The 24,860-nt window shown below is 43.8% G+C and overlaps 1 protein-coding gene across 15 annotated transcripts in view; it reads right to left on the bottom strand.

Moving 5' to 3' along the window:
• Positions 1–24,860, bottom strand: part of MYH10 (myosin heavy chain 10) — a 195,963-nt gene that overhangs the window by 43,997 nt on the left and 127,106 nt on the right. For all 15 annotated transcript variants that reach the window (XM_067021824.1, XM_067021825.1, XM_067021832.1 and 12 more), the window contains 9 exons: positions 18,355–18,418; positions 16,744–16,842; positions 14,802–14,945; positions 14,453–14,548; positions 9,696–9,814; positions 8,911–9,063; positions 5,100–5,273; positions 2,155–2,328; positions 1,527–1,641 (listed from right to left, as the gene is read on the bottom strand). In XM_067021824.1, coding sequence (XP_066877925.1) covers positions 1,527–1,641; positions 2,155–2,328; positions 5,100–5,273; positions 8,911–9,063; positions 9,696–9,814; positions 14,453–14,548; positions 14,802–14,945; positions 16,744–16,842; positions 18,355–18,418 — 1,138 coding nt within the window. The remainder of the gene's footprint in view (positions 1–1,526; positions 1,642–2,154; positions 2,329–5,099; positions 5,274–8,910; positions 9,064–9,695; positions 9,815–14,452; positions 14,549–14,801; positions 14,946–16,743; positions 16,843–18,354; positions 18,419–24,860) is intronic.

The raw sequence follows: 24,860 nt of genomic DNA, 5'->3' as shown, positions 1-24,860 counted from the left end.
GAGCGGAGCCCGGAGGAGGGGTGGGCGCGGTGGGCTCCGTGGGCCACACTGCCCGGGGCAGCACAACGGAATCGACTCCGGACTGAACACAGCATTTCTGACGGGCAGCGTTACTCCTTCCTCCTCGTTCCGTGACGCTTCCTGTGTACCTCTCCCACGGCCCTGTGCTGCCCTTCCCAGCCCTGCGGACCCGGTGGCCGCCAGAGCTCAGGGCCCCCTTTTCCACGCTCGATCCACTTCTCAGACCCACTCTCACACTTCCCAGAACAGGGCCAAGAGCCCCTCAGCTGCGTGGGCGCCGCAGACGCCACCTCGGGGTCCTGCTCTCGCCTCGGTCCTCACGGGCCCCCCCCCAGGCTGACCAGGTCACCGCAAGTGACAGCAAGCACACAGCAGTGGGTGAAGACCTCCACCCAGTGGGACACGGATCAAAAGCTTCCGGTTTGCTCGCTGGAAACCTAGCCCTTCCCCCAATCCCTCCCCGTACACAGTCTCACGCACACGATCTCTCCCCAGGACACGTGCGTGTACGTGTGCGGTGTGCCCGGCCCTGCAGGCTCCCTCGCACTTGCTGGAGCCAGTGCACGTGACCCTGACTAGGCTGTCTCTGGTAGGGCCACCATCCCCGGCTCGCTTTCTCGGTGGCTGTCCTTCTCTCTCTGTCTCTTTCCTTTTGTCCTGATTGCCCTAAGCCCTCTGGATCTGCCTTCTGGGTTTCCTTCCCTCTACCTGAGGAGGTAGCTAGAGGGCAAGGTCTTGAGATGCTACAGCAAAAGCAGAAGTGAGCCAGGTAACTGACAGGCCTGGCCTCATGGTCAAAGCCTAGGCAGGGGCAGATCCAGAGCCGAACTAAGGGCCTGCGTGACCTGAGGCCAAGTGAAGCGGTGGGCCAACGAGGATGAACGTGTAGAGAAAGCTAAATGCCAGACGATGCTGGCCCCACTGCACAGACAGACACACAGCTGCTTTGTTCTTCTGGTACCAGCAAAGCCTCTAGTCTATGATAGAATCACCAAAACCTTCGCCTGAGGTTCATGTAAACAAAAGAAGTGTGAGGACTGATGGAAATAAAAACGACCCATCTATAGGCAGACGGCCTGAGTTTCTTCCCCCGCCACTTTGCGTGCGTGCGGAGGGTAGGGCCCTGGGGGAGGGCACAGCTCGGCTGGCCTGGACACAACACAGAGAAGGTGCACAAGGCTTCTCGGGTTTTGTATCCCAGCACCCTTGGGTGACAACTGCACTGGGACCAGGGTGGCCTGAGGCCAATGTGTAGTTCTTCATGGCTCTGCTTCTAGAATGTTCCTACAGCACCTGACCAAGAGGGCAGATGCCTTATGACCCAAGTTTTCTTAAAAGTGGGTAAATTCCGATACGACGGCAGCCCTGCTCTAGGGAAAATAAAGAGCTTTAAAGTTAAAAAGTCTACACACGTCTGTAAGCAAAAGAACCATATATATGTATATATAAGCCTTAACTGTCAAAGATTCGGCCCAGTTTGATTACACGCGCAAGCACGTCCTCACCGTCCTTCCAGAGCTCTGCCACGAATCTGTCAGAGGACTGATGCAGGAGGGTGGCTACGTTGTCATTCAGGGGGTCCATATTCTTCATCAGCCACTCGTCTGCCTTATAGTCCACCTGCCGGGCCAGAGCCGGGTGCGGCAAGAGGGAGGAGACAAAAACAAGAGACATTTCCAGCCTTCCCCCAAAACGTCCACGGGACCCCCGCCCCCACACACCCAGGTGGAGGAGGGCAACTGCAGGCTCAACCCAAGACTCCCGGAGCCCCGCCCCGCTCCCTCCCCAACAGCCAATCAGAAGAAAGCCACACACCCTGCAGCCCTCACCTCCGATTCTGCCTATAAAAACCTTTCCCCCAAACTGTCGGGGGGCTCAGGGGGTTTGGGCCTGAGCCCCCCGTCCTCCTCGCTCGGCCCTGCAACAAACCCTTCTCTGTACTTCCCCCGTTCCACCCCCGCAAATAAGCCACAGAACAATCCAAAAGATGGGTTGTCTCGAAGGAAGTGCATTTGTAATATGTACTATATGCAAGGGTTTATAAGGGTATATCAGCACATTTTTGTTACAGCCTTCATCAAATGCGGCAAAATCTCAAACACAGCACTTTTAATGGAGTTCTTTCACTCTTACCTTCCCTGCATAATGTATAATGCAAAAGTCAGCTTTGTCTTTCAGTTGACGAGGTTTCTGAAACTTGGAGTGGGACCCTTGCTCTTGAACTAGTTTTTCAACAAAGGTCTTATCTGTGGCTTTAGGGAACCAGCACTCTTCATCCAAAAGGGCCAGCACACCAGGAGGGTTAGCCTGATAACAGAGGCAAGAAGAACCGACACGTTTTGCACGTCACTGTACATACAAGGATGTTTTCCACTGGGTTTGGCGGTTTAACTTCCGAAACAGTTAGAGCTTCGCGAAGATCTGTGCAAATCAAACCGCTAGGGTAGCAGCTAATGCCCAATCGTCACTACCGTGCAAACAACACTGAGATCGCAAGCCGCTCAAGAAGTACTGCTAAGAAAATGGATGAGTACTGTATGTCAGAAACTTATAAAAAAACTAATTCCAAGTAGATAGCTCCCCCAAAAGACACCAGGAAGGAAGTGAAAGGTGTAGAGACAAAACTGCATCTTTATATTCAATGACTGGATGGATGAATTGTTATAAATCCTCAACTAGCTGGAATGCTTCAGACATTTTATACCCTAGTCAATTGAAGTGTCTGTTTAAGTGATGACTAAATAAAACGAGCACTTCACACTTGGTGAAATATTTAAACCTATTGCTGAGTAGAATACATGGAAGTGATGAAGTAATTTTATCAGTTACGTCATTGGTTTGTTTTATCAACAAATAAAACAGAGCCTTTATGTATGTCACTCAACTAGTTCACTGAAAAAAGCCTTAGAGACTTAAAGACACGGAGGCATAAGATAGATCAGCGGCCCAGGGACTTGCGGAGCGGAACGGGAGTGACTGCCGACGGTAGGAAGCTCCCCTCCGGGATGATGAAAATGTTGTGGAATTAGACAGTGGTAATGGTTGCACAACTCTGTGAATATGCTGAAACTCACTGAATTACATACTTTCAAAGGGTGAATTTTAGGAGAGTGAATTATGTCTCAAATTAAAAAAAAAACGCCCAGAGCTTGCCATTCTCTGTGAGCTCGGAAATCAATGGAACGACTTCTTTTTCGGAGGACAGTAGTGGGGTACACATGGAAGCTAAATGAAATATTTAAACAATGAGGGCCTATTTTATAGTGCTTCGGGGGTCATCGTTTATTGCCATACTGCAGATACGGCAAAGTTTCTGATACGAGACTGGGCGTACCAATTCTGGGGCACAGTGATGAAATCAGCTTTTGGAATAAATCTCTTAGGACCAGTTCTCCTCAACTCACAGGGCCTTCATGTTTACTGCAGAAGAGCTGGCTCTGCGCGAATACTGCTTAAAAAGCGACCGGAGGTTCTAGTTAAACGTGAATGAAACGCTGTAATAATGTGGTCACAGGAAGGCGGAAGTTAACAGAGCAGGCAGAAGCAGCTGAGAGAATCCTCCCCTCCAGGAGCCCAGGACTGAGACCCTCACTCCCTGGCCGTCTAGTGTGTGGCCCCTCTACCTGAAAGGACGTGCGGGGTTCAGAGCTGCTAAAAGAACACGATAAGCAAAGGCCACTAGGCTTAGGTGATCTTAGGGTCCAGGATGGCGTTTAACCCACTCAGCTGACAACTTTGAAAAATGCAGTTCTGGGTTAAGATAAGTGAAACACCCATCTTTCTGCCGTAATTTTTACATTTTTAATCTGTTTCAATGAAAATACTTCTAAATTCTGAAAGAGGAGCCAAATATAATTTAATCTTTTCTAAAGGACTAAGTGGCGGCATGGTTCAGAAGGTCCATAATTTTGTCTCCTTTTTATTTTTCCTACTTCATCTTTCAATGTCAAGATCTCTCATCCCTTTTCCTTTTCACTGGGGATTTCTTTTCTTTTCTCTTTTTTTTACTATTATTATTTTTAAAAATATCTTTATTGGCGTATAATTGCTTTACAGTGGTGTGTTAGTTTCTGCTCTACAACACAGTGAATCAGCTATACATATACATATGTTCCCATATCTCTTCCCTCTGGCGTCTCCCTCCCTCCCACCCTCCCTATCCCACCCCTCTAGGTGGTCACAGAGCACCGAGCTGATCTCCCTGTGCTATGCGGCCGCTTCCCACTAGCCATCCACCCTACTGTTTGGTAGTGTATGTATGTCCCTGCCGCTCTCTCACTTCGTCCCAGCTTACCCTCCCACCCCCCCACCGTGTCCTCAAGGCCATGCTCCAGTAGGTCTGTGTCTTTACTCTTCACTGGGGATTTCTAAAGAGCTTTGAGCTTGGGAGGCCATCTTTTGTCTCATGGTCAGAGTACTGTATGAAGCCAGGCGGGGCCTGGGTTTGGGAGGGATGCGGACAGACGCCCGGGACAGGCAGGTGCCCTGCCATTTCCTTCTGGAAAAAGTTGCCCTCACTCTCCGTTTTGAAAGGACCCACAATGGAATCACGATGCCGTACCAGTCCACGTGCTATAGTTAACTTCCCCGTGATTATAAACTCTTACCAGGTTTTGCAAAACCTTATAAAAAAGCATCTTTGTACTTGTGAGGATAAGCTTTAGGTACCCCCCAAAATGGATCTGCATGACCTGTCTTACTCCCAGCTAGACACGGTGCCCCTTTATCACCTTGGACGTGTGCTCAGGGGAGCCCCGCACCCTTGACACGTGCCGAGGGCTGGAGCGAAGGCAGCTGCCGCCACCGTGGCACCTGCGGGTAGCGAAGGACCACGTCGGCCAGCACACGGACCCACGCGAGGACGGGACGCGGCCGTGAGGAAGGACAGCTCAGGAAGGGTCTTACTGGCCTGCTACTCCCTTTTCAAGTGGGCATCCCTTTCCTAGGAAATTTCGACTAGAAAATTATCTTGGCACTCGTTGAGACAGGGTCATTCCCACCTCAGCTGATGGCAAGAAAACACTCAAGGCACCGCCTGAGCAGGAGCCGAGGGCCGGACGGCGGGGGGCGGATCTTACGGGTCTCTCGATGAGGTCGATGCAGGGCTGCAGGTCGAGGCCGAAGTCGATGAAGTTCCACTCGATGCCCTCGCGCTGGTACTCCTCCTGCTCCAGCACGAACATGGTGTGGTTGAAGAGCTGCTGCAGCTTCTCGTTGGTGTAGTTGATGCACAGCTGCTCGAAGGAGTTCAGCTGCAGGTGCCAAACGCGGGGGTGGGGGTGGGGGAGGGATAATGCGTCAGCTAGTGCTCAGAAAGTTCTCGAAGGGCTAGTCATCAGGCCCTGACCATCCTACCAAGTCCATCACATGACAGTGACTAAACCGAGGGGGTCCCTCTTCATCTCTGTCTCTCTGTCTCTCTGTCTCCCTGTCTCACACACACACACACACACACACATCACATTGCTGCAAAGCTAACATGAGAAAATGATAAACTTAGTGTGCTGAGTATCTACAAATAAAAACATTGTGATGAGCAAATGATTAGTGAAGAGAAATGAATAAATGAGAAAGAGAGAAGAAGAAGAGAAACGAAGAGACTTGGGAAGGCCAGAGGCCAAGGAGGCAAGTGCGTCTCCGTGAGCTCTGAGGGCCCAGAGGACAGACGGGCTGCTGTCTTCTCTGCTCCTTACTCAGGCCACCGGCTCCAGAGGGAGTTAAGGAAAACAATGGTAGAAAAAAAAGAATAACCTTTTCATCTGTTACAGACATTTCTTTTTCCCTCCCTCTGTGAGATCTGCCCATTTCTCTCTTGTGCTGCCGAGGGGGCGAAACATGGATGGATGAAGGGACAGGGATAATTTTCGTAAAGCAGCCGCGTCTCACATGAGAAGTACTCAGCCTTTCCTCCAGCTTCCACGCTGTCCACACAAGCACCACGGGCCCATAAACAACCTCTTTCACTATAAAGTGATCTGTAATTAGGGAAGGTTTAATCCAGCCCCAAAGCATAGATTTGTAGTCCGAAAAAGCCACTCCAATCTTCCCTGGCAGGTGTCACACTCAGCGTCTTAGAACGAGGTCACGCTAGGAGGGCCAGGGCAGAGTCTGCCTCGTTCAACACCGTATTTCTAGGGACCCACGTCAACACCTGTGGACCGCCCGATGGTGCTTGGTTATGTTTATGTGAATGGATTTTGCTCTGCCTTAGATCATGAGATCTTACTGCTCTATTTAGCCTGAGTTACTACATGTGATGGTATTTTTCTTTAATGGATTTCTACCTGTCTTCATGTTTAAGCTACCAACTGTATTTTAAAATAATCGATTTTTAAATTGGTAACACACGGTATAAAATTAAGAATGTACAGAGAGTTGCACTGAGAAGTCTGACTCCAATCACCCACTTGCTCTCCTATAAGCACCCACTTGTGATCCTTCGAGAAACAGTCTGTGCACACCCTGATTTTTAAAAAAACTTAACGCATCTTGGAGTCTGTAATATAAAGCCACCTCATTCTTTATAATAGGTGCATGGTTCTCTATTACATGTATATCATAATTAATCAAACCAATCTCCTACCGTGAGCATAGATCTAACAGTGGACATTTTCCATTCTTTTCCGTGACAAATAACACTCACTAAACAATCCTGCATTTTTAGCATCTAAAACATTTTTTTTTTTTTTTTACTGTCTGTGTATATCCGTATGTCAAAACCATACTTCTGAAGTTCTACAGCTTTATAATGTTTTATCTCTTAATATCCTCTTTTCATTTCTTTTTCAGAATTTTACTATCTATACTTTAATTATTTTTCAAATTACTTTAGAAGCCGGTTGCCTAGTCCTCCTCTACCCCCTTGAAATAGGTTTTCAACAAGTATGTTCACTTTAAAGATAAATTTGGGGGACTTGCCTGGTGGCGCAGTGGTTAAGAATTGGCCTGCCAATTCAGGGGACACGGGTTCAAGTCCTGGTCCGGGAAGATCCCACATGTCACAGAGCAACTAAGCCCGTGCGCCACAACTACTGAGCCTGTGCGCCACAGCTACTAAAGACCGTGCCCCTAGAGTCCCTGCTCCACAACAAGAGAAGCCACCGCAATGAGAAGCCCGTGCACCGCAACGAAGAGTAGCCCCCGCTCGCTGCAACTAGAGAAAGCCCGCGCACAGCAACGGAGACCCAATGCAGCCAAAAAATAAATAGATAAATAAAATAAAATCTATGCTCTACTTTCTTGATGTTAAAAACATATTAAAAAAAAAAAGATAAATTTGGGGAAGATTTACACGTTTACAATGCTGAATTTTCTCATCCAAGAACAAGCTATACTTTTACATTTCTTTAAGTCTTTCATTGTTTTCACAGTTGCACTGTAAAGTTGTCTTCAACTAAATCTTGCCCATTTCTTCTTAGGTATTTCATCTGTTCTTGCTGGCAGCTGGAAGTGGGGGTCTTTTCTTTCACTGTATCTTCTGATGGTTTATATACAGGAAGGCAACAGACAATGCAATTTGCACGCAGCCACCTTCCATGGTTTTTCAGTTATTCACAAATCAATGCATATTAAAGGAATCTTGGGGCTTCCCTGGTGGCGCAGTGCTTAAGAATCCGCCTGCCAATGCAGGGGACAGGGGTTCGAGCCCTGGTCCGGGAAGATCCCACGTGCCGCGGAGCAACTACGCCCGTGCGCCACAACTACTGAGCCTGCGCGCTAGAGCCCTCGAGCCACAACTACTGAAGCCCGCGCGCCTAGAGCCCGTGCTCCACAAAAGAAGCCACCGCAATGAGAAGCCTGTGCACCACAACAAAGAGGGGCCCCCGCTCGCCGCAACTAAAGAAAGCCGGCGCGCAGCAACGAAGAACCGACGCAGCCAAAGATAAATACATTAAAAAACGAAAAAGAAAAAGCATGTTAAAGCAATCTTTTAGAGTGGCAGTGGCAGTGTGGGGGATAAACCCGCTGATACCAGTAACAGTTCAGATTTGACGAGGACAGACTTAGAGTCCAAAGGGGCTCATTTTAAAACAGGACAGTTCAGTATCCAACTGGCCAAAGCAGCACACTGATCCCAAGAAGTATTTAATGGAGTGTTTGTGCCTTGCTATATACAGTGTCTATCAAAGGAGAGATAAAGCTACACATTTTTAGGAGACCACAATTGTATCAACGTTCAGCGAAACCACAGCAGCAGTGTGACTACAAACCTTTGACGGATCGACGGTGAATGTCTGGAGAAATCTAGTCCGATTAGTAATGAAATATATTGAGGTGCATCTCCAGACCCTGTGGGTGTATCTTCAGAACACAGTCCACCATGGAGCCTCAGCTCTCGCCCTCACACAGCTGCTCCTGACTCCCGCTCAAGCCAGTGTCATCCGGCCGCCAGGCTACGGCAATGCCATCCTCCACGGCCTCCCTGCTTCTGCTTTCCCATCTCACGCTCCGTGTCTCCAGCTCCTCTGCCCCTTTGGTCAGCTACATCTAGTCCCACTGGCTTTCTAGCAGCTTCTCACATCTGACCCATTCTCTCCCATACAGGACCACGGGACCTACTCTCATCAAGCTGGGGCTTCTTCCCGAGGCCGGGGCTTCTCGTGCTCCACCCTTCCTGCCGCAGACACACCTTCCACAGTGGGCCCCCCGATTCCTTTTATCACAGCACCCCCCCCCCGACTTCATTATCCAAAATTCTGAGAATTTTCGGTTCCTGTCACTTGATAACGTTTGACTCTCTATTGTCAATAGAATGGCAGGGACTGTACCTACTTATCTACCATCACATCCCTGGTGGCTGGCGCTGCAGCTGGTACAGAGGGAGCCTTAAGTGTTATTTGTAAAAAGAATAAACAGAAGGAAGGACGAGCAGGAGAGAGAAAGATATACCTCAAAAATCTCAAATCCCGCGATATCCAGGATTCCAATGAAAGACGCCCCTTGCCGTTTGGTCCTATCCAGAGCTTTATTGATACGGTGCACGAGCCAGCGGAAGAGCCGCTCATAGGTGGCTTTTGCCAAGGCTTCTACTGCAAAATCGGCCTGTAATTAGACAACGTCAGCCTTTTATTCCGGAAATAATCTCGACAAAACACTAACAGCTGTTTGATGGGGGGAGTTTAATGATCTACAGCACCCCCAAAACCCTAAAAGAGCACCTACGGCTTAATCCTCTCTGAATTTTATACATCAGCAGAGGGTATTAGCACAATTACATGCGAACTGGAGATCAGCAATGCAGGAAACGGGTGAGGATGCCCAGTAAAAATAAACCCTTCCCGCCGCTCCTGGGGTTCCAGGCAGCGTTATCTGCCCAGAGCCCACCAGGAAACGGGTGAATCCGACTCCTGCATTCTTGGCGCTGTCCCCGCTCCCCGCAACAGGGACAAGGGAGCAAGCAGGGCACCCCACTGCTGGGCAGCATCCCGAGGTGCGTGTCCTGGGGAACACGGACGGCCCGTCTACCTGGGGAAAACTCAAGGTGATATTTCAGATTTCCTTTTTTAACAAGTCACCTCTGAAAAATGTTCTGAGAGAAAGTACTCAATTAGTACCGAGAAACATCCATATAATAGAGCCTCGGTTGATTCCGTTTGTTGCACGCCCACCAGAAGGTCTAATGGCCGCGGTTATCACTCACACAAACGTGTGAGAGCAGCTGAGGTCGGACTCACTTGTTCTTTGGTCTGTGCTTTCTGCACGTAGTCTCGGCCGACCTTGATCCGGGGCGTGAGGATAGCCCGAGTGAACTCCATCACATTCATGCCAAGGAGATGGCAGAGCTTCTGGGCAACTAGAGGGTAAAAGGTCTCCTGAATACTGGGCTTCTGCTTACGATCGAGTAACAAGATATTCAGTAAACACTTGCAACACCTTAGTAGCTATCAAATTGTATTAAGAAATTAAATATAAGGCATACGGCTGGGCAAGTTTTAGGTCTGATGAAACCCACCTTCATCCTTTCAAATTAATAATACTCACCCTTAGGTTATATCAGAGAAGATTAGTTAGCAATTTCTTATTCTGGGTAATTTAATGCAAGTTACTAAGTCTTAGAAACCATGGATAATGCACAGAATGAGAAAAATGGTGTTTAAAATAGTTTAAATCATCATGTTACCAAGACAGCTTATCATGCCCAGACAGTGACCCTAATAATATTTCAGTAGGCAAGAAACCTAAAGGTTATTGAAATTATTTGATTCCTCAGCTCACATCAAAAGCTGCTAATTGTGTTACTGTTGATTCTCACCAGCAGTAGGGCACCTACCTCAGCAGAAGTTCACTGTCTAATGTCACTAAGGTCCAACAAGTGTTCCAATTATTACAATAAATATTTGATTAAGTGTTAAAAATAACAATTAAATTCTATAAGGGTAAGTACATTTTAAATCCCGTTAGAAGCGTAACCAAGTTCTTTCTCAAAGACGCACTGCATCCTACCCCCCTCTGATCCAGATGAACTCTTGGCAACCTAGCAGCACCCCGGGTGGGCAGGGCAGGCCGTGCCTCAGGGAGAGCACTTCCTTTGCTTTGTGACTCTTCTCACCAGCTTTTACCAACCGCCCTCCTCAACCCCTACGTCCTGGCTCCTTTTAGTTAACCTACGTATGTGTGCTGGTGTGTACGTATTAAACGGGAAGTTGAAAAATACAAAGGAGCAAAAGCAAACTGTCTACACTCTCTTGCTTTATCACGATAAACATCATTTTAGCAGCGAAAAAATAGACTTTATAGCGTGGTTACATCTTGGCTTACTTTCCTCTACCAGGAAAACAAGCTCCCTTATAATTGCATCACATTTTCTACTTCTAAGCCTTATTATCCTCTTATCTGCCATTTATGCTTTTTTAAAAGAGTCATAGTCAATCTAAAAGGTAATAATTTGCCAATATCTCTCTGAAGGCAGCTCCAGGGGGCGCATGTAAATGTTTCAGCATCGCTGGAAACGGAATCATTCATCCTGATTGCACCCCGTGGTCATTTAACATGGGCCTCCAGCCTCTGTTCTCCTGCAGATAGGTGGTTAGATCTGGCAGTCTTTTTTTGGTTTTCGTTTTTGTTTTTGAAGCAGCAATAATGACCCTAATTTCCCAGCTCTTGCTTGGTCTGTTTGTGATTGTTTTTTCAGATTTTACCTAGTTTCAAACTGCCTTATATCCAAAGCCCGATAATCAAAACGTGCTCTTCCTTTTGGTTCATTACTATGTTTGTGATAAATTTCTGTGATCAAATGTATTTTTTTCTTTCGAATTTGTGGTGCTCTGGTACTACTGGTCAACAGCTGTTCGCTATATTTACCTTATTCATGGGGCGGGGAGTGGATAAGGAGGAATGCGCTGTGGAGACTGGTATGTTTAATAAAGATAGTTTTACTTCTAGTACTACAGACAATAGTAGAGAATAAGTCCTTTTCAAGAAATGCCACTTAGGTACCAACATGTAAAAATGCCATGGGAAATTAATGTATAATAACATAGTAATAACCTGATGAAATAAGCCAGTCACAAAAGACAAATACTGAATGATTCCACTTCTACGAGGTACCTAGACTAGTCAAATTCATAGAAACAAACTAGAATGGTGGTTGCCAGGGGCTGGGGGAGGGGGAAATGGGGAGTTGTTTTAGAGTTTAAGTTTGCAAGATGAATTCTGGAGACTGATTGCATAATGATGTGAATATACATTACTGAACTGTACACTTTAAAACTGGTCAAAATAAATTTTGTTATGTGTAATTTTATCACAATTAAAAATTTTAAAAACATTGATAACCTGAAAAACTCTGGTAAGAGAAAGCAGAAATATCACCAATACTAAAAGAAGTCCAAGTGTATATGCTCACTTCAGGCCCTTATTTTATTTTTTTTTTGCGGTACGCGGGCCTCTCCCTGTTGTGGCCTCTCCCGTTGCGGAGCGCAGGCTCCGGACGCGCAGGCGCAGCGGCCACGGCTCACGGGCCCAGCCGCTCCGCGGCACGTGGGATCCTCCCGGACCGGGGCACGAACCCGCGTCCCCTGCATCGGCAGGCGGACTCTCAACCACTGCGCCACCAGGGAAGCCCCAGGCCCTTATTTTTTGATCCTGAGTCAAGCATCAGACTGAAATATTTACAAATGAAATATCTGGGATTTGCTTTGAAATAATGCAGAAAAGAGGAGGTGAGAGGTAGTATGAATGAAACACGACAGGCCATGAGTTGGTGACTGTCTACGCCAGGTGACGAGAATGTGGGGAGTTCCTTACCCTCTTCTCTCTCCTCTTACATGTTTAAATTTTCCTGTAATTAAAAAGTACAAACTCTTACACACTGCAACAGAGCAAGTGTTAATTAACCACCACTACCTAATATAGGTAATAATTTGAGAAAAATTATTTATAGAGTTCTAATTTTTTAAAGCTTCTCATACAATTAGAAAGAGATTTATTTTACTTTCATTACTGGTGATGTAGTGAACAGCAACGAAGCAATGACACGGGAGCCATTTTAGTCGTTTTGTTTTTTTAAAAAAAACAGTTGTTCTGAAAATGAAGCAGGAAAAAAGGAAAAAGGAGGGAAGGATGGAAAGAAAGAAAAATAAAGTTAGAAAGAGATAAAGGAAAGAAGAAAGGAAGAAAAGAAAGAAGGAAAAGAGTAGAGAAAAAACAAAAAGAGGGGGAAAGCCTTGCCATTATGAGACATTTCCGGGTTTTCAGGGAAATTTTCAAATGACAGAGTCTATAAAATAGTATGAAAAAGTAACAAATCAAGGGCATTAAAAAAAGAAGGAAAACAAAACCATTATAAGCTAAAAGTTATCTTAAAATAACAAGTAGAGGACTTTCCTGGTGGCGCATTGGTTAAGAATCTGCCTGCCAGGGGCTTCCCTGGTGGCGCAGCGGTTGAGAGTCCGCCTGCCGATGCAGGGGACACGGGTTTGTGCCCCGGTCCGGGAGGATCCCGCGTGCCGCGGAGCAGCTGGGCCCGTGAGCCATGGCCGCTGGGCCTACGCGTCCGGAGCCGGTGCTCCGCAACGGGAGAAGCCACAACAGTGAGAGGCCCACGTATCACAAAAAACAACAAACAAACAAACAAACAAACAAAAAAAGAATCTGCCTGCCAATGCGGGGGACACGGGTTCGAGCCCTAGTCTGGGAAGGTCCCACATGCTGCGGAGCAACTAAGCCCCTGTGCCACAACTACAGAGCCTGCGCTCTGGAGCCCGCGAGCCACAACTACTGAAGCCTGTGCACCTAGAGCCCGTGCTCCACAACAAGAGAAGCCACTGCAAGGAGACGCCCACACACCACAACGAAGAGCAGCCCCTGCTCGCTGCAACTAGAGAAAGCCTGTGTGCAGCAACAAAGACCCAATGCAGCCAAATAAATAAATAAATATTTTTTAAGGGTTAAAAAAAAAAATAACAAGTAGAAAACCTATCACATTATATTTTAAAAAGTAGAAACACACTTGGCTGCCTTGTCTTTCAGAAGGGTGACCTGATTCTCTTCCATCTCTAGGTCAAGATTTCCAAGCAAAGTTACACTAATACATTTCTTGTTCTAAATCTTAAACTGCTCGATTTTAAGTCTTACTTAACCACGTGAAAGCTGTATGGAAGAAGCTGGCCCAAATGTCAATCAAAATACTTTGACTGAATGATACATTTCGTGATCCTGGCAATCTAAAGATTTAAGATGAGGTGCCAAGGCTTTGTCAGGAAATTGTGGTGATGAGGTATCAGGAGATGGACAGGTCCCTTAAAAGGGTTACACAGAATTAAATTAATATTGGTTACAACAAAGAAGGCCGGTTTCCAGGTTAGAGACCGTGATGTATGTCGGCCTTCACTGGCCACGGTGGATCCTGGGAGGCAGGATTACGTCCTTGGGTGATCAAGCACTGGAGTCAATACACTGATTCCTCAGTTTCCTTTTTGTCTCCAGACCCTCGGAAGCAGACCTCACAAGGCTTGCAAGCACATTTTATGGTTCACAAACTTCTGTCCTTGACCAGTGTGAACTTCAATCCATTTTCGATATTTAAAAGCTTGAAGATTTCATATTAAACTCTAGGTTTCCACCTTTCTTTGAAAAATCAACTGTAGTTGGCAGCCCTGGGCCTGTATTCCTGGCAAGGAGAAAACTGGCTACAGAACCTAGCAGCTGCAGCTCCCTTTCAGATGAGCCCTGTGGTCTCTGCAGCCTGTGCCCCCTCCCACCCCGCAGTCCTAACACCCCAGGGCTAAGGCACAGTCCCCACCGCCGCATCTCACCCTGCACCCCGTCCTCGTCCCTCCTTTATGGAATCAGAGTGACCCTTACTCCCAGGCACGTGGAGTCTCATAGGAAACACTTCAGGAGGGCTTTTACGCTCGCGCTGTCACATGTGTTTGGAGCACACAACAAGAGACCACGGAACTAGAAATAAAATCAGTATTAATCAATTTACCTGTATTCTCCGGCATGGAAGCTTGATCAGTGTTTCGCTCCTTTTTGAAAGAAATATTTCCGAACTGCAGCACTGAAGACACCACTTTAAGCATTGCTTTATGTTGATATAAGAAGAAAAAAATTAATTAAGATACCGCATCAAAATGTAGCAGAGACATATTCTAACTTATGTTGTGCTAAAAATTAGCTGTACAAAATTTTTCAGTAAGACAAAGCTCAGGATTTCATAAAATTACAGGCAGTTCCCATGAGTTTCTCCATCGTTTTCTAGTTTAGGTGATTTACCCCCGATTTATAAGTCTTATGAACACTGAGCATCAGAATCTTCTTAGAGAAATCCCACGTACACAGAATCTCTTCGTGGGAGAAGCCCATTATATGCATTGCTTCCATTGTCTCCTGAAAGTTATCTTTGTCTTGCTGTCCCGGAATAGGAATGTAGCCATTGGAGAGAAATCTGTAGTTATTAAATCCTTCAAGGAGCAAATCAGCTGAAAGAAAACATAACAGAATACAACGTAATAAATAGTCAACAGCAGAGACTAAAGCAAAGCACATCCCCGCCTTCAAACTGCACCCGCGTGGCAGGAGTGCATCCAACCCATCACCACCGCGTACTTCCTCTTTCTTTATATGCGCATGTTAAATACACAAATGTAAGACAGTTTTCCATTATCTGTACAAGGAAGGAAAACGATGATATAAACAACAAACATCTAAACAGGGGTTCTGGGGACCAGCGGTTTGTATAATATTATATTTGAAATCAGAAAGCTGGGGTATGATAATCTTCCAGACAACTAAACTTTATTTTCAGATTTAAATATTTTAGGCGTCTCTTGAGGGAAAGCTTTCAAACCCGTATTCTATGTTCCTATGTTAGCAAGGAGTTTATAGCAAACACTATGAGGTCAGTGTGAAGACTGCATGGGCTTAGATAAAGACCTGGATATGGAAGGTGTAGAATATGGACTGGGTAAATGCTGAGCCCAGACAATACCTTGAAACTCTTTCTCCAAGTCAGTCTGTTTAGTGGTGCATTGCCTCTGAGAGTGACGTCTGACATAGTAATAGTCTGACACGGTATTATAACGGACACTCCCACCGACTCTATACTTCAGGGTCCATGAGTTAGAGAGAACTTAACTGACTCCTTCAAGAAATGTGTTCTTAAGAGCACAAGGGCATTCTCAGGAGCACTCAAAATAGTAAAACAGACACTTATCCCTTTCGTAGATGCTATCACGTGCTCCTAGCTTTCTGTGTAACCGGCTCTGCTGCAGAGAATTTCTCCCAATCACCTCCATCCCTTAATTCGTATTTACATCACATTTAGCTTCTATTGGGTATTGCTTGCTTTCTTTTTTTTTAAAAATCTCCTTCTTTTAACAGTTTTGCCTTTTTTTTGGATTCATTACTACTTCAGAATGCCTGCCAGCCTGAAAGCCTGAGGGTTTTCTCCCTTCAGCGTTACCTAACGTATAATCTTGAATTTTTAGTCTCTCGCTGGCAATTACTCTATTTACTTGCTGCTTATTATTTTTTTTTTATTTCCTTGCAGGTCTTTCTTTAACTGATTTCTGGGTTTAATGCTTCCACAGATGACCTATGGTTAACAAAAGCCTAGACCCCAGATGAGAAAAGTATGACTGGGTTTTATATGTCTATTGTGATAGCTAAATAAGATACATACTAATTCTAGAGAAACAGCATATGGACTTTGAAACTCAGAAGTAACTGGTAAGTTGTGTACCTTCTCCTCCCCCTCCTGACCCAGCAAAACTCTGACCCAGAACAGAATTTACTTTTTACCCTGTCCAACCCTAAACTTGTGATTCACAAAATAAATAAATATAAATCCGCACAGGCTCTTTCTAGTACTACTGGAAGCATAACACCTATTCAGTTGTAAATCTAGGAAGGAATACATATTTATTCAAGTTAATTTTATTAAATAAATTTATTTTTTTCTTACTTTTGTATTTATGAACTTGGAAATGGAATGTGTATAAAAACACATCATTTGTCTTCTAATTTTAAATTATTTTAAAAGAAAAGAAACAAAAGTACAAAAGATAATATAACACCACCCATAAGCTGCTTGTCACTTAAAGTACTGATCCCATGGCTTGGAAGTTCAATATCATTTTTGTAATTTAAGCAGCTAGAATTCTGGTGTACGTGTATAAATCTGTTTCCCAAAACTGTTCTCCTTCTCAAAAAAAATTTTTTTAATATTAAAAAAGATACTCAACTGAATATAAAATAGTACAAAACTTTGTAACTTACACTTCAGATGTTCTCCTGCTCCAGATAACAACTGGTAAAAGATATGAAAAGTACGTTCATCTTTTGCTTGACGAACAGCACGAGATTTTTCCAGAAGGTCTGAGCAAAGGAGGTTAAGGGTGACACTGAAGGCAGGAAAAGCCTTTTAACATCAGAATTACTACTGCAGCTTCACAAATAAGGAAACCAAGGCACAAAGAAATTACGCAAAATAACACAGCTGGGACTTCCCCGGTGGCACAGTGGTTACGAGTTCACCTGCCAATGTGCAGGGGACACAGGTTCAAGCCCTGGTCCGGGAAGATCCCACATGCCGCAGAGTAGCTAAGCCCACGTGCCACAACTACTGAGGCTGCGCTCTAGAGTCCGAGAGCCACAACTACTGAGCCCGTGTGCCACAACTACTGAAGCCCGCGTGCCTAGAGCCCGTGCTCCGCAGCAAGAGAAGCTACCGCAATGAGAAGCCCGCGCACCGCAATGAGGAGTTGCCCCCACTCGCTGCAACTAGAGGAAGCCCACGCGCAGCAACGAAGACCCAACGCAGCCAAAAATAAGTAAACAAACAAATAATAAAAATGCGAAGCACTGTATGTAGAAAAGTTTAAAAAAAAAAACAAAACAGCTAGTAAGTGGTAGAGGTACAAATCACAACTTTGTTGAACTCCAAAATACACGTGCATAACTCCTGTCCTACGCCTGCGAGTCCCCACTCAGCGCCTGCACGTCGTAACACCGCGCCTCCGCCTGGGTATCAGGACGCACATCTGGGGCCTGTTTGGGTTCTCTGTCCACAGGGCCTTGATGCTCCCGGCGTGTCTCTGGGTTGACAGCCACACTGGGCTCTCAGAGTCTCAGTTTCACTGCTTTGGGAGAGGATCGCCTCCTCTAAAGTAAACCTTCCCAGGGGCCAACGAAGTGAATTATGTGTGTGCCATACAGCCTGATTTTAAATCAGACTATCCCAAACACAGCCTCCACGTTCGGCGAAAAGTACACTCACATGAACGACGCTCCCTAGTTTGAAGAAACTCTAGTTCCATTCGCCTGTCATTTTCAAGCGCTTCTTGTGTTTTCTGGCTCTGAGTATATTTAGAGACATAAAACACAGTTCTGAATTACCAGGAAAAGTTTGATTTATCCCTCAACTGAGGGACAGAAGCAGTGTATTTCTATCACTGAAGAGTATTTAACAAGTATAAGAAGATTGTCGGGCTTCCCTGGTGGCGCAGTGGTTGAGAGTCCGCCCGACGATGCGGGGGACGCGGGTTCGTGTCCCGGTCCGGGAAGATCCCACGTGCCGCGGGGCGGCTGGGCCCGTGAGCCGTGGCCGCTGAGCCTGCGCGTCCGGAGCCTGTGCTCCGCAGCGGGAGAGGCCACAGCGGTGAGAGGCCCGCGTACCGCAAAACAAACAAACAAACAAAAAAACGAACAACAAAATACCACTTTAGAGTTCATATTCCGAAGTTGAAGGTATTTGAACAAGTCACAATCTCTCTGAGCTCAAGTTTTATCATCTGGATAATGGGAGAGGTACCACAGAGGGTTGCCACGAGGCCACAGGAAGATTAAATCATTCTCTATTTTGAATAATGTGGTTATAAAAAAGGATACATGTTTCAATGTTGGCCCCAACGATATAGCCAGTTACGTCAAAGTTGATCCGAATAAACTTGCCCTGAAAATAAATCACAAAGAGAAAACTGAAAATAAATTAAGGACATAGGAGATCTGAACACTATAATAAAACAATAAGCCAAAGTACTCTATCACGTATCCATGAATTGCTTACAAAAGCAGACCTTATATACTGCCCCCAATAAAAAGAAAAAGCCTCAATATTTTTTTTTTTTAATGTAGGGCTAGGATAGGTTACTTTCCTTGACATAATAAAAATGAAACCCTAACCATTTAGAACTTTTTAAAAGCTCTTCTAAATAATCTGAAAGATTTTAATAGCTTTAAAGGAACACTATGCCCAGCCCTATAATGCTAGACTTGAAAAAAGTAAATAATGTAGATGACTTCCTAAGAAAACAGAAATCCATTCAGTAAAACAACAAGAGAAAACTTGAACCGACCAGAATCATAGAAAATAATAAAATATAATTACTCCTTTAAAAATGATGGATTGGTCGTAAATAGTTTTGCAAATTCCTAGGGAATATTTGATTGCTTTACTACATAACCGTTTCAGGGAAACAGAAAATAGTGATTCTTTCATAATTCATTTTATAAAGTTATCATAACACTGAATACCCAAACTGGTAAAGATATCATAAAAAAGGGAAAGCAAAATAAAAGCAAATATCTTACTAATAAATACTGATATAAAAGGCCAAATTAAATACTTGGCAAAATAAAGGAACATAACAATGATCAAGAATCCCAGGACTGTTAAGGACTGATACTGTTAAACATATTACTATTATTCAGCCAATGAAAAGGCAAGGGATTGGCAGGCTTTCTTTATAGAAGTCGACAGGCAGATTCTAAAATTTAAGGGAAATGAAAAAGAGCTAGAGAAGTCACAACAATTCTGAGAAAGAGGACCAGAGCTTGAGGACATGCACTACTGGATTTCAAGAAGCTATAAAATTACTAAGACAGTGTGGTATTGATTAAAGGACAGAGATACAGATCAATGGAGCAGAGTCGAGTCCAGAAATAGACCACGCACACTCGGTCAGCTCATCTTTGACAAAGGTGCTGAGGTAATTTAACAGGGAAAAGACCAGTCTTTTCAACAAGTGGTGCTTGAAAAATATGCAAAATGAAACAAAAAGAACCTGGACCCTTACCCCACACCATATACAAAAATTAACTCAAAACAGACCACAGACCTAAACGCATGGGCTAAAACTATAAAAAGAAAACTTTCTAAAAGAACTTGCTAATGAAAACAGGAGAAAATCTTTATGACCTTAAGCTAGACAAAGATTTCTTAGATAGAATGCGAAAAGCATAAACCATACAATAAAAAACTGATAAATTGGATTTCATCAAAATTTAAAACTTCTGTTCTTTAAAAGACACTGCAGTGCTCGTTTCAGCAGCACGTACACTGAAAAGACGCTGTAGAGAAGATTTTAAAAAAATAAAAGAGAGAGAGAAACCAGACTGGCAGAAAATATTTGCAAAACATGTATCTGATAAAGGATTTTGTTCCCAGAATATATAAAGAACTCTTACAACCAGTAACAAGACAAACAATCCAATAAAAAAACATTGGACAGAAGATTTAAACAGATACTTCATCAAAGAAGATACATAAACTGTCAGTAAGTGTATGAAAAGATGCTCAATATCATTAGTTATGAGGGAAACGCAAACTAAAACCGGCACAATGAGATAGCACTACATATCCACTCTGTAAAGTTTTTAAGAAAGCCCAGCAAGGATACAGAACAATTAGGACTCTCATACAACCCTGGAACGAATGCAAACTGGTACAGCCACTTTGGAAGACAGTTTGCCAGTTTCTTATAAAGTTAAACGTAAGTTACCACATGACACGAAGTGTTGCACGTGAACAGCCACTTTCTCCTTAATAGTCCCCCGAAAGAAACAATCCAAATGTCCACCAAGAGTGAATGGATAAAGAAAGAGTGGTATATTCACACAATGGAACATCACGGAGCAATAAAAATGAACAAGCCAGTGGTATAGCCAACAACATGGATGGATCTAAAAAAGCTTTATGTTGAGTTAAAGAAGCTGGATGGAAAACACTACACTTACGTCACGATTCCATTTACTTGGCACGCTAAAGAAAACAAAACTATAGAGACGAAACAGACCAGTGGTTATCAGAGCTACGGTTAGGAGGAGGGGACTGACTGTGTCAAGGCAGGAGGGAAGCTTTGTGGAGGATGGGAATATTCTATCTCTGGATCACAGCGCCAGTTACACTATTTACATTCGTCTAAATCCACTGAACTGTACACTCGAAAGGGGTGAATTTTACTGTATGCAAAATGTAACTCAATAAACTAATTTTAAAAAAATAATCAAGGGAGATATCTTAGGCCTCCTTAGATAAACATCATTTAAAAAAATATAATTCAACATCTATTCCTTAGATTTACAATAGACACGTTAAATTAAACATTACTTCCTCATGAAATGCTGATTTACACTCTTCACTTGTGTCTCCACTCCACTTGCCCATTCTTTCACCTATGACTTCAGGACTCTTCTCACCTTTCCAATGTTATGTTTTTCAGTGTATAAATATTTACTTTAAGTAGAAAAAAATGAGTAGTCAGTATTCGGAGGCTACCACAGAATTTTTGAACTGTGATTTATTGCAGGTAAATTATGTCTCAATAATGTTGATTTTCAAAACTGAAAAAAGGGGTAACTTACTAAAATCAAGAACTCATATTTTGGGGCTTCCCTGGTGGCGCAGTGGCTGTGAATCCGCCTGCCGATGCAGGGGACACGGGTTCGAGCCCTGGTCCGGGAAGATCCCACATGCCGCGGAGCAACTAAGCCTGTGTGCCACAACTACTGAGCCCTCAAGCTACAATCACTGAAGCCCACGTGTCTAGAGCCCGTGCTCCGCAATGAGAAGCCACCGCAAGGAGAAGCCCGCACACCACAACGAAGAGTAGCCCCCGCTCGCCACAACTTAGAGAAAGCCCGCGCGCAGCAACGGAGACCCAACACAGCCAAAAATAAATTAAATTTTAAAAAAGAACTCATATTTTTTGCTCAATATTATGAGCACTCAGTAAGAACTCACCCAGTTTTCCAATTTTAATAAACTCAAACCAAGCTAGGAAAACAAGGTGAAAAGAGATCGTACACGGGGAAGCTGGGGAGAAAGTGCCTAACGCTGGTTTCCGGCAGTGAAGTCTCCCTCATGTACACACCAAGGAGTTGCCTCCTCACCCCCGTTCTCCCCTTCACCCTTTCCAAAGTGTCCTTCAAACACCAGCCCCCCCCCGCCACCAAAATGTAAATGTTCTATCTCATATTTTCTAAAAGCCTTGCTCTGCACAGGAAATGCATGGCTAGTTTGGTATGGCGAAGGTATCGTGCCGTCATAGTAACAGACATGCATTCCATTAAGGGTCTGCCTCAGATGCCACTAAACCCCAAAGGGTTCAAGAGGGAGGTGAAAAACATGAGTCCTGGAGGAAGCAAAGGCATCCTGTGAAACACAGCCTCTCAGCACCCCTCACACAGTCACGTATAAAGTCACTCACCACATTTATAAATTATCAAAACGTTGGCTAAACCAAAACAACTCTGGACACGGGTCTTACATTTGTAACTGAGTATATGCAGACAACAGAATAGAACATGAAATTGGAAACGAGGATGGTAACACAAATACCAGCAACGCCCTCTAGCTTAAAAGCTGATCTTGTATCACCGAACTTAATGAGGTAACAATTTAAATTCCATCAGACTACCATGCAAATCTTTAAGAGGCTGCTGGTGAGCACTGAACAATTTCTTCCAGAGAACTTGTTAATTACTTACGCGTCACAAAATAAAAACCACAATTTGCTTGTTTGGTTAGTTTCATTTTATGGTGGGAGAGAAAGTTTTTTTTTTTTTTAAACGTGAGAAAAAACTTTTCCTCCTTTTCGGACGGGCTCTTATGATCTAAGTATTACTTTTATACAAACAACGAGTTTACACAAATAATATGGTTGTGGCATTGAGAGATGCTGACCAGTGGCCCCCCCAACTTCAGGAGAACCAAGGCGGTGTTTTTTTCGGAACCTGAAGAACGTGGTCCAGGAGCGTCCAAAGGACTGAGAGGCGGTGCTATGGGAACAGAAGGGTTCCCAGAAACAGCCCAGCGGAGCCGAGTAGCCTTACAGTTTATCAAGTAGATCCGTTAGCTTCAAACTAAATGGTAATTTAAAGGGAGGATCTGTGTTTATGTTCTCTTAAAATAAATCTACTACAGAGAGTAATAGTCCATGATACACTGCAGTCTGATTTCAACCTCTAGGTTGTAGGCAAAACTACTCCCTTATCTTCAAGAGATACAACATCCTAGGGTAACAGCTGTTCAGAGTGGCAACTATCAACACCTTTACACCTTTCCACCAACAGGTTCTCACTTACTACTGCCCTTGCATTGTCAGAATGCAATACTGGAAGAACACCTAAAACCGCTGACAGCCCATCATTTCTGTTTATGAGAGGAAGTCCTTTTTGGCTCTGTAACTGTAAAACATTTTCATTTTTAGATGTACAGGCACCGATTAGAATGGTCAATCCAATGAATCTCTTCATTTGTACACCGTCTACTGCCTTCCAAACACTTTCATATACAATTCTGCCTTCAGCATTTGTCCCTTTACAAACCATACTGCATAAATGCTGATCCACAAACATTACACAAGATGAAAGAACACATCCGTCACACGGCCTTTTAGTAAAACCAGCAGTCCAGATTCTTATTACAAAATTCTGAGTTGGGAAATCCTTCCTGTTGAATGACTAACTGGATGCCAATGACATATTTCCTTTTTGTCTTTAGAAACAGATTGTTCTCGAGTTTGAGAAAATTCAAGGCTACACCATTTGAAGACTCAACCCGAGACTTACAGAACCAATTTCACTGTCATCAGAGTCTACAACGCTGCCTGTCTCTTTGCATTCACCTAATATTTGTGAAATGTGTTCCTCTGTCACTTTACTCCTCTTTGTCATTAGGGTGAAAACTTCTGATTTTTTCAACTATGTTCACTGAAATCTAAAAGCAGACTACAAAAATGCTGTCTGTAGCATTCTTTCATACCTTCTTGAAAGATAATGCAATTCTTTGGGCAATACAATAAGCAAACAAAAGGCTGATGCAACAGTCACTGTTATAGCCTCCTTCTAGGCAATTCCATTAGTCTTATTATTTTAGTCTTTTTTAAAAAAATAAATAAATTTATTTATTTATTTATTTATTGGCTGCTTTGGGTCCTCATTGCTGCGCATGGGCTTTCTCTAGTTGCAGCGAGCGGGGGTTACTCTTTGTTGCGGTGCATGGGCTTCTCATCGCGGTGGTTCCTCTTGCTGCGGAGCACGGGCTCTAGGCGCGCCCGTGGGCTCAGTAGTTGTGGTGTGCGGCTCTAGGCGCGCAGGCTCAGTAGCTGTGGCGCACAGGCTTAGCTGCTCTGCAGCATGTGGGATCCTCCTGGACCAGGGCTCGAATCCGTGTCCCCTGCATTGGCAGGCGGATTCTTAACCATGTGCCACCAGGGAAGCCCCTATTTTAGTCTTTTTAAACACTATTGGGAATAACTGATGAGTAATGATGAATCAATTCCAAGGATGATAAAATAGCAAAATGTTACAAAATACAGAAAAAAATAAGGTCACTAAAACCATTAATTTTTCTTAGATTTATAAAATGGCCCAAAGGACTCATATGGTAATTATGAGAGAAAATAAGTTTTATGCTATTTTTAAAATAAGTCATTTTTGTTCTTGTTTTGTGGAAGACCCTTAAGAAACAATAAAGTTCAAAACTATCAGTCCTTACAAATCATTAGAACTGCTCAAAAAAGAAACTCAAAAACTAAAATCAGGTCCTAATGTTATAATGAGGATTAAAATTCTTTACAAATTTTAAACAGCTGTATCATCTATACACTATTTCATTGAGTTAGTAAAAAATTACTATTTTAAGAGAGAGTAGTCAAGACAATGTTATTACTTCAAAGCTGCAAAGATTACACCGCCAACACAACTGCTCCAACAGATACTTTTTCAAACTTCTCACTTTAACCCTGCAGAAAGGTTAATCAAAATCATATCATATCACCTAATTCTTACTGAATATTTCACTTAAAAATTCATTATACAGTAATACAAATTTTCAGCTTTCAATAACTTGTCTAATTTATTATGTATTTATCTACATGCTGTTTAAGCTTTCAACTTCTTATACTATTTCCTATTCCCTTTTCTTTACCACTCTACATTAGAAGTTCAAAATTCATTAAACAAAAATTATTTATTTGGGCAAAAGGACAAAGTTATCACACTGGTAAAGTTGAACTCTATTAACTTTAAAATTTTAAATTGAACACTATCCATTTTATATTTGTGAACTTATTTTTCCTTTACTTCATGAGAAAATATAAACTAAAAAAGGA

This window comes from Kogia breviceps, chromosome 19 (assembly GCF_026419965.1).
Source record: "Kogia breviceps isolate mKogBre1 chromosome 19, mKogBre1 haplotype 1, whole genome shotgun sequence".
Taxonomy (NCBI): domain Eukaryota; kingdom Metazoa; phylum Chordata; class Mammalia; order Artiodactyla; family Physeteridae; genus Kogia; species Kogia breviceps.
This window is presented reverse-complemented; position numbering and strand designations above follow the sequence as displayed.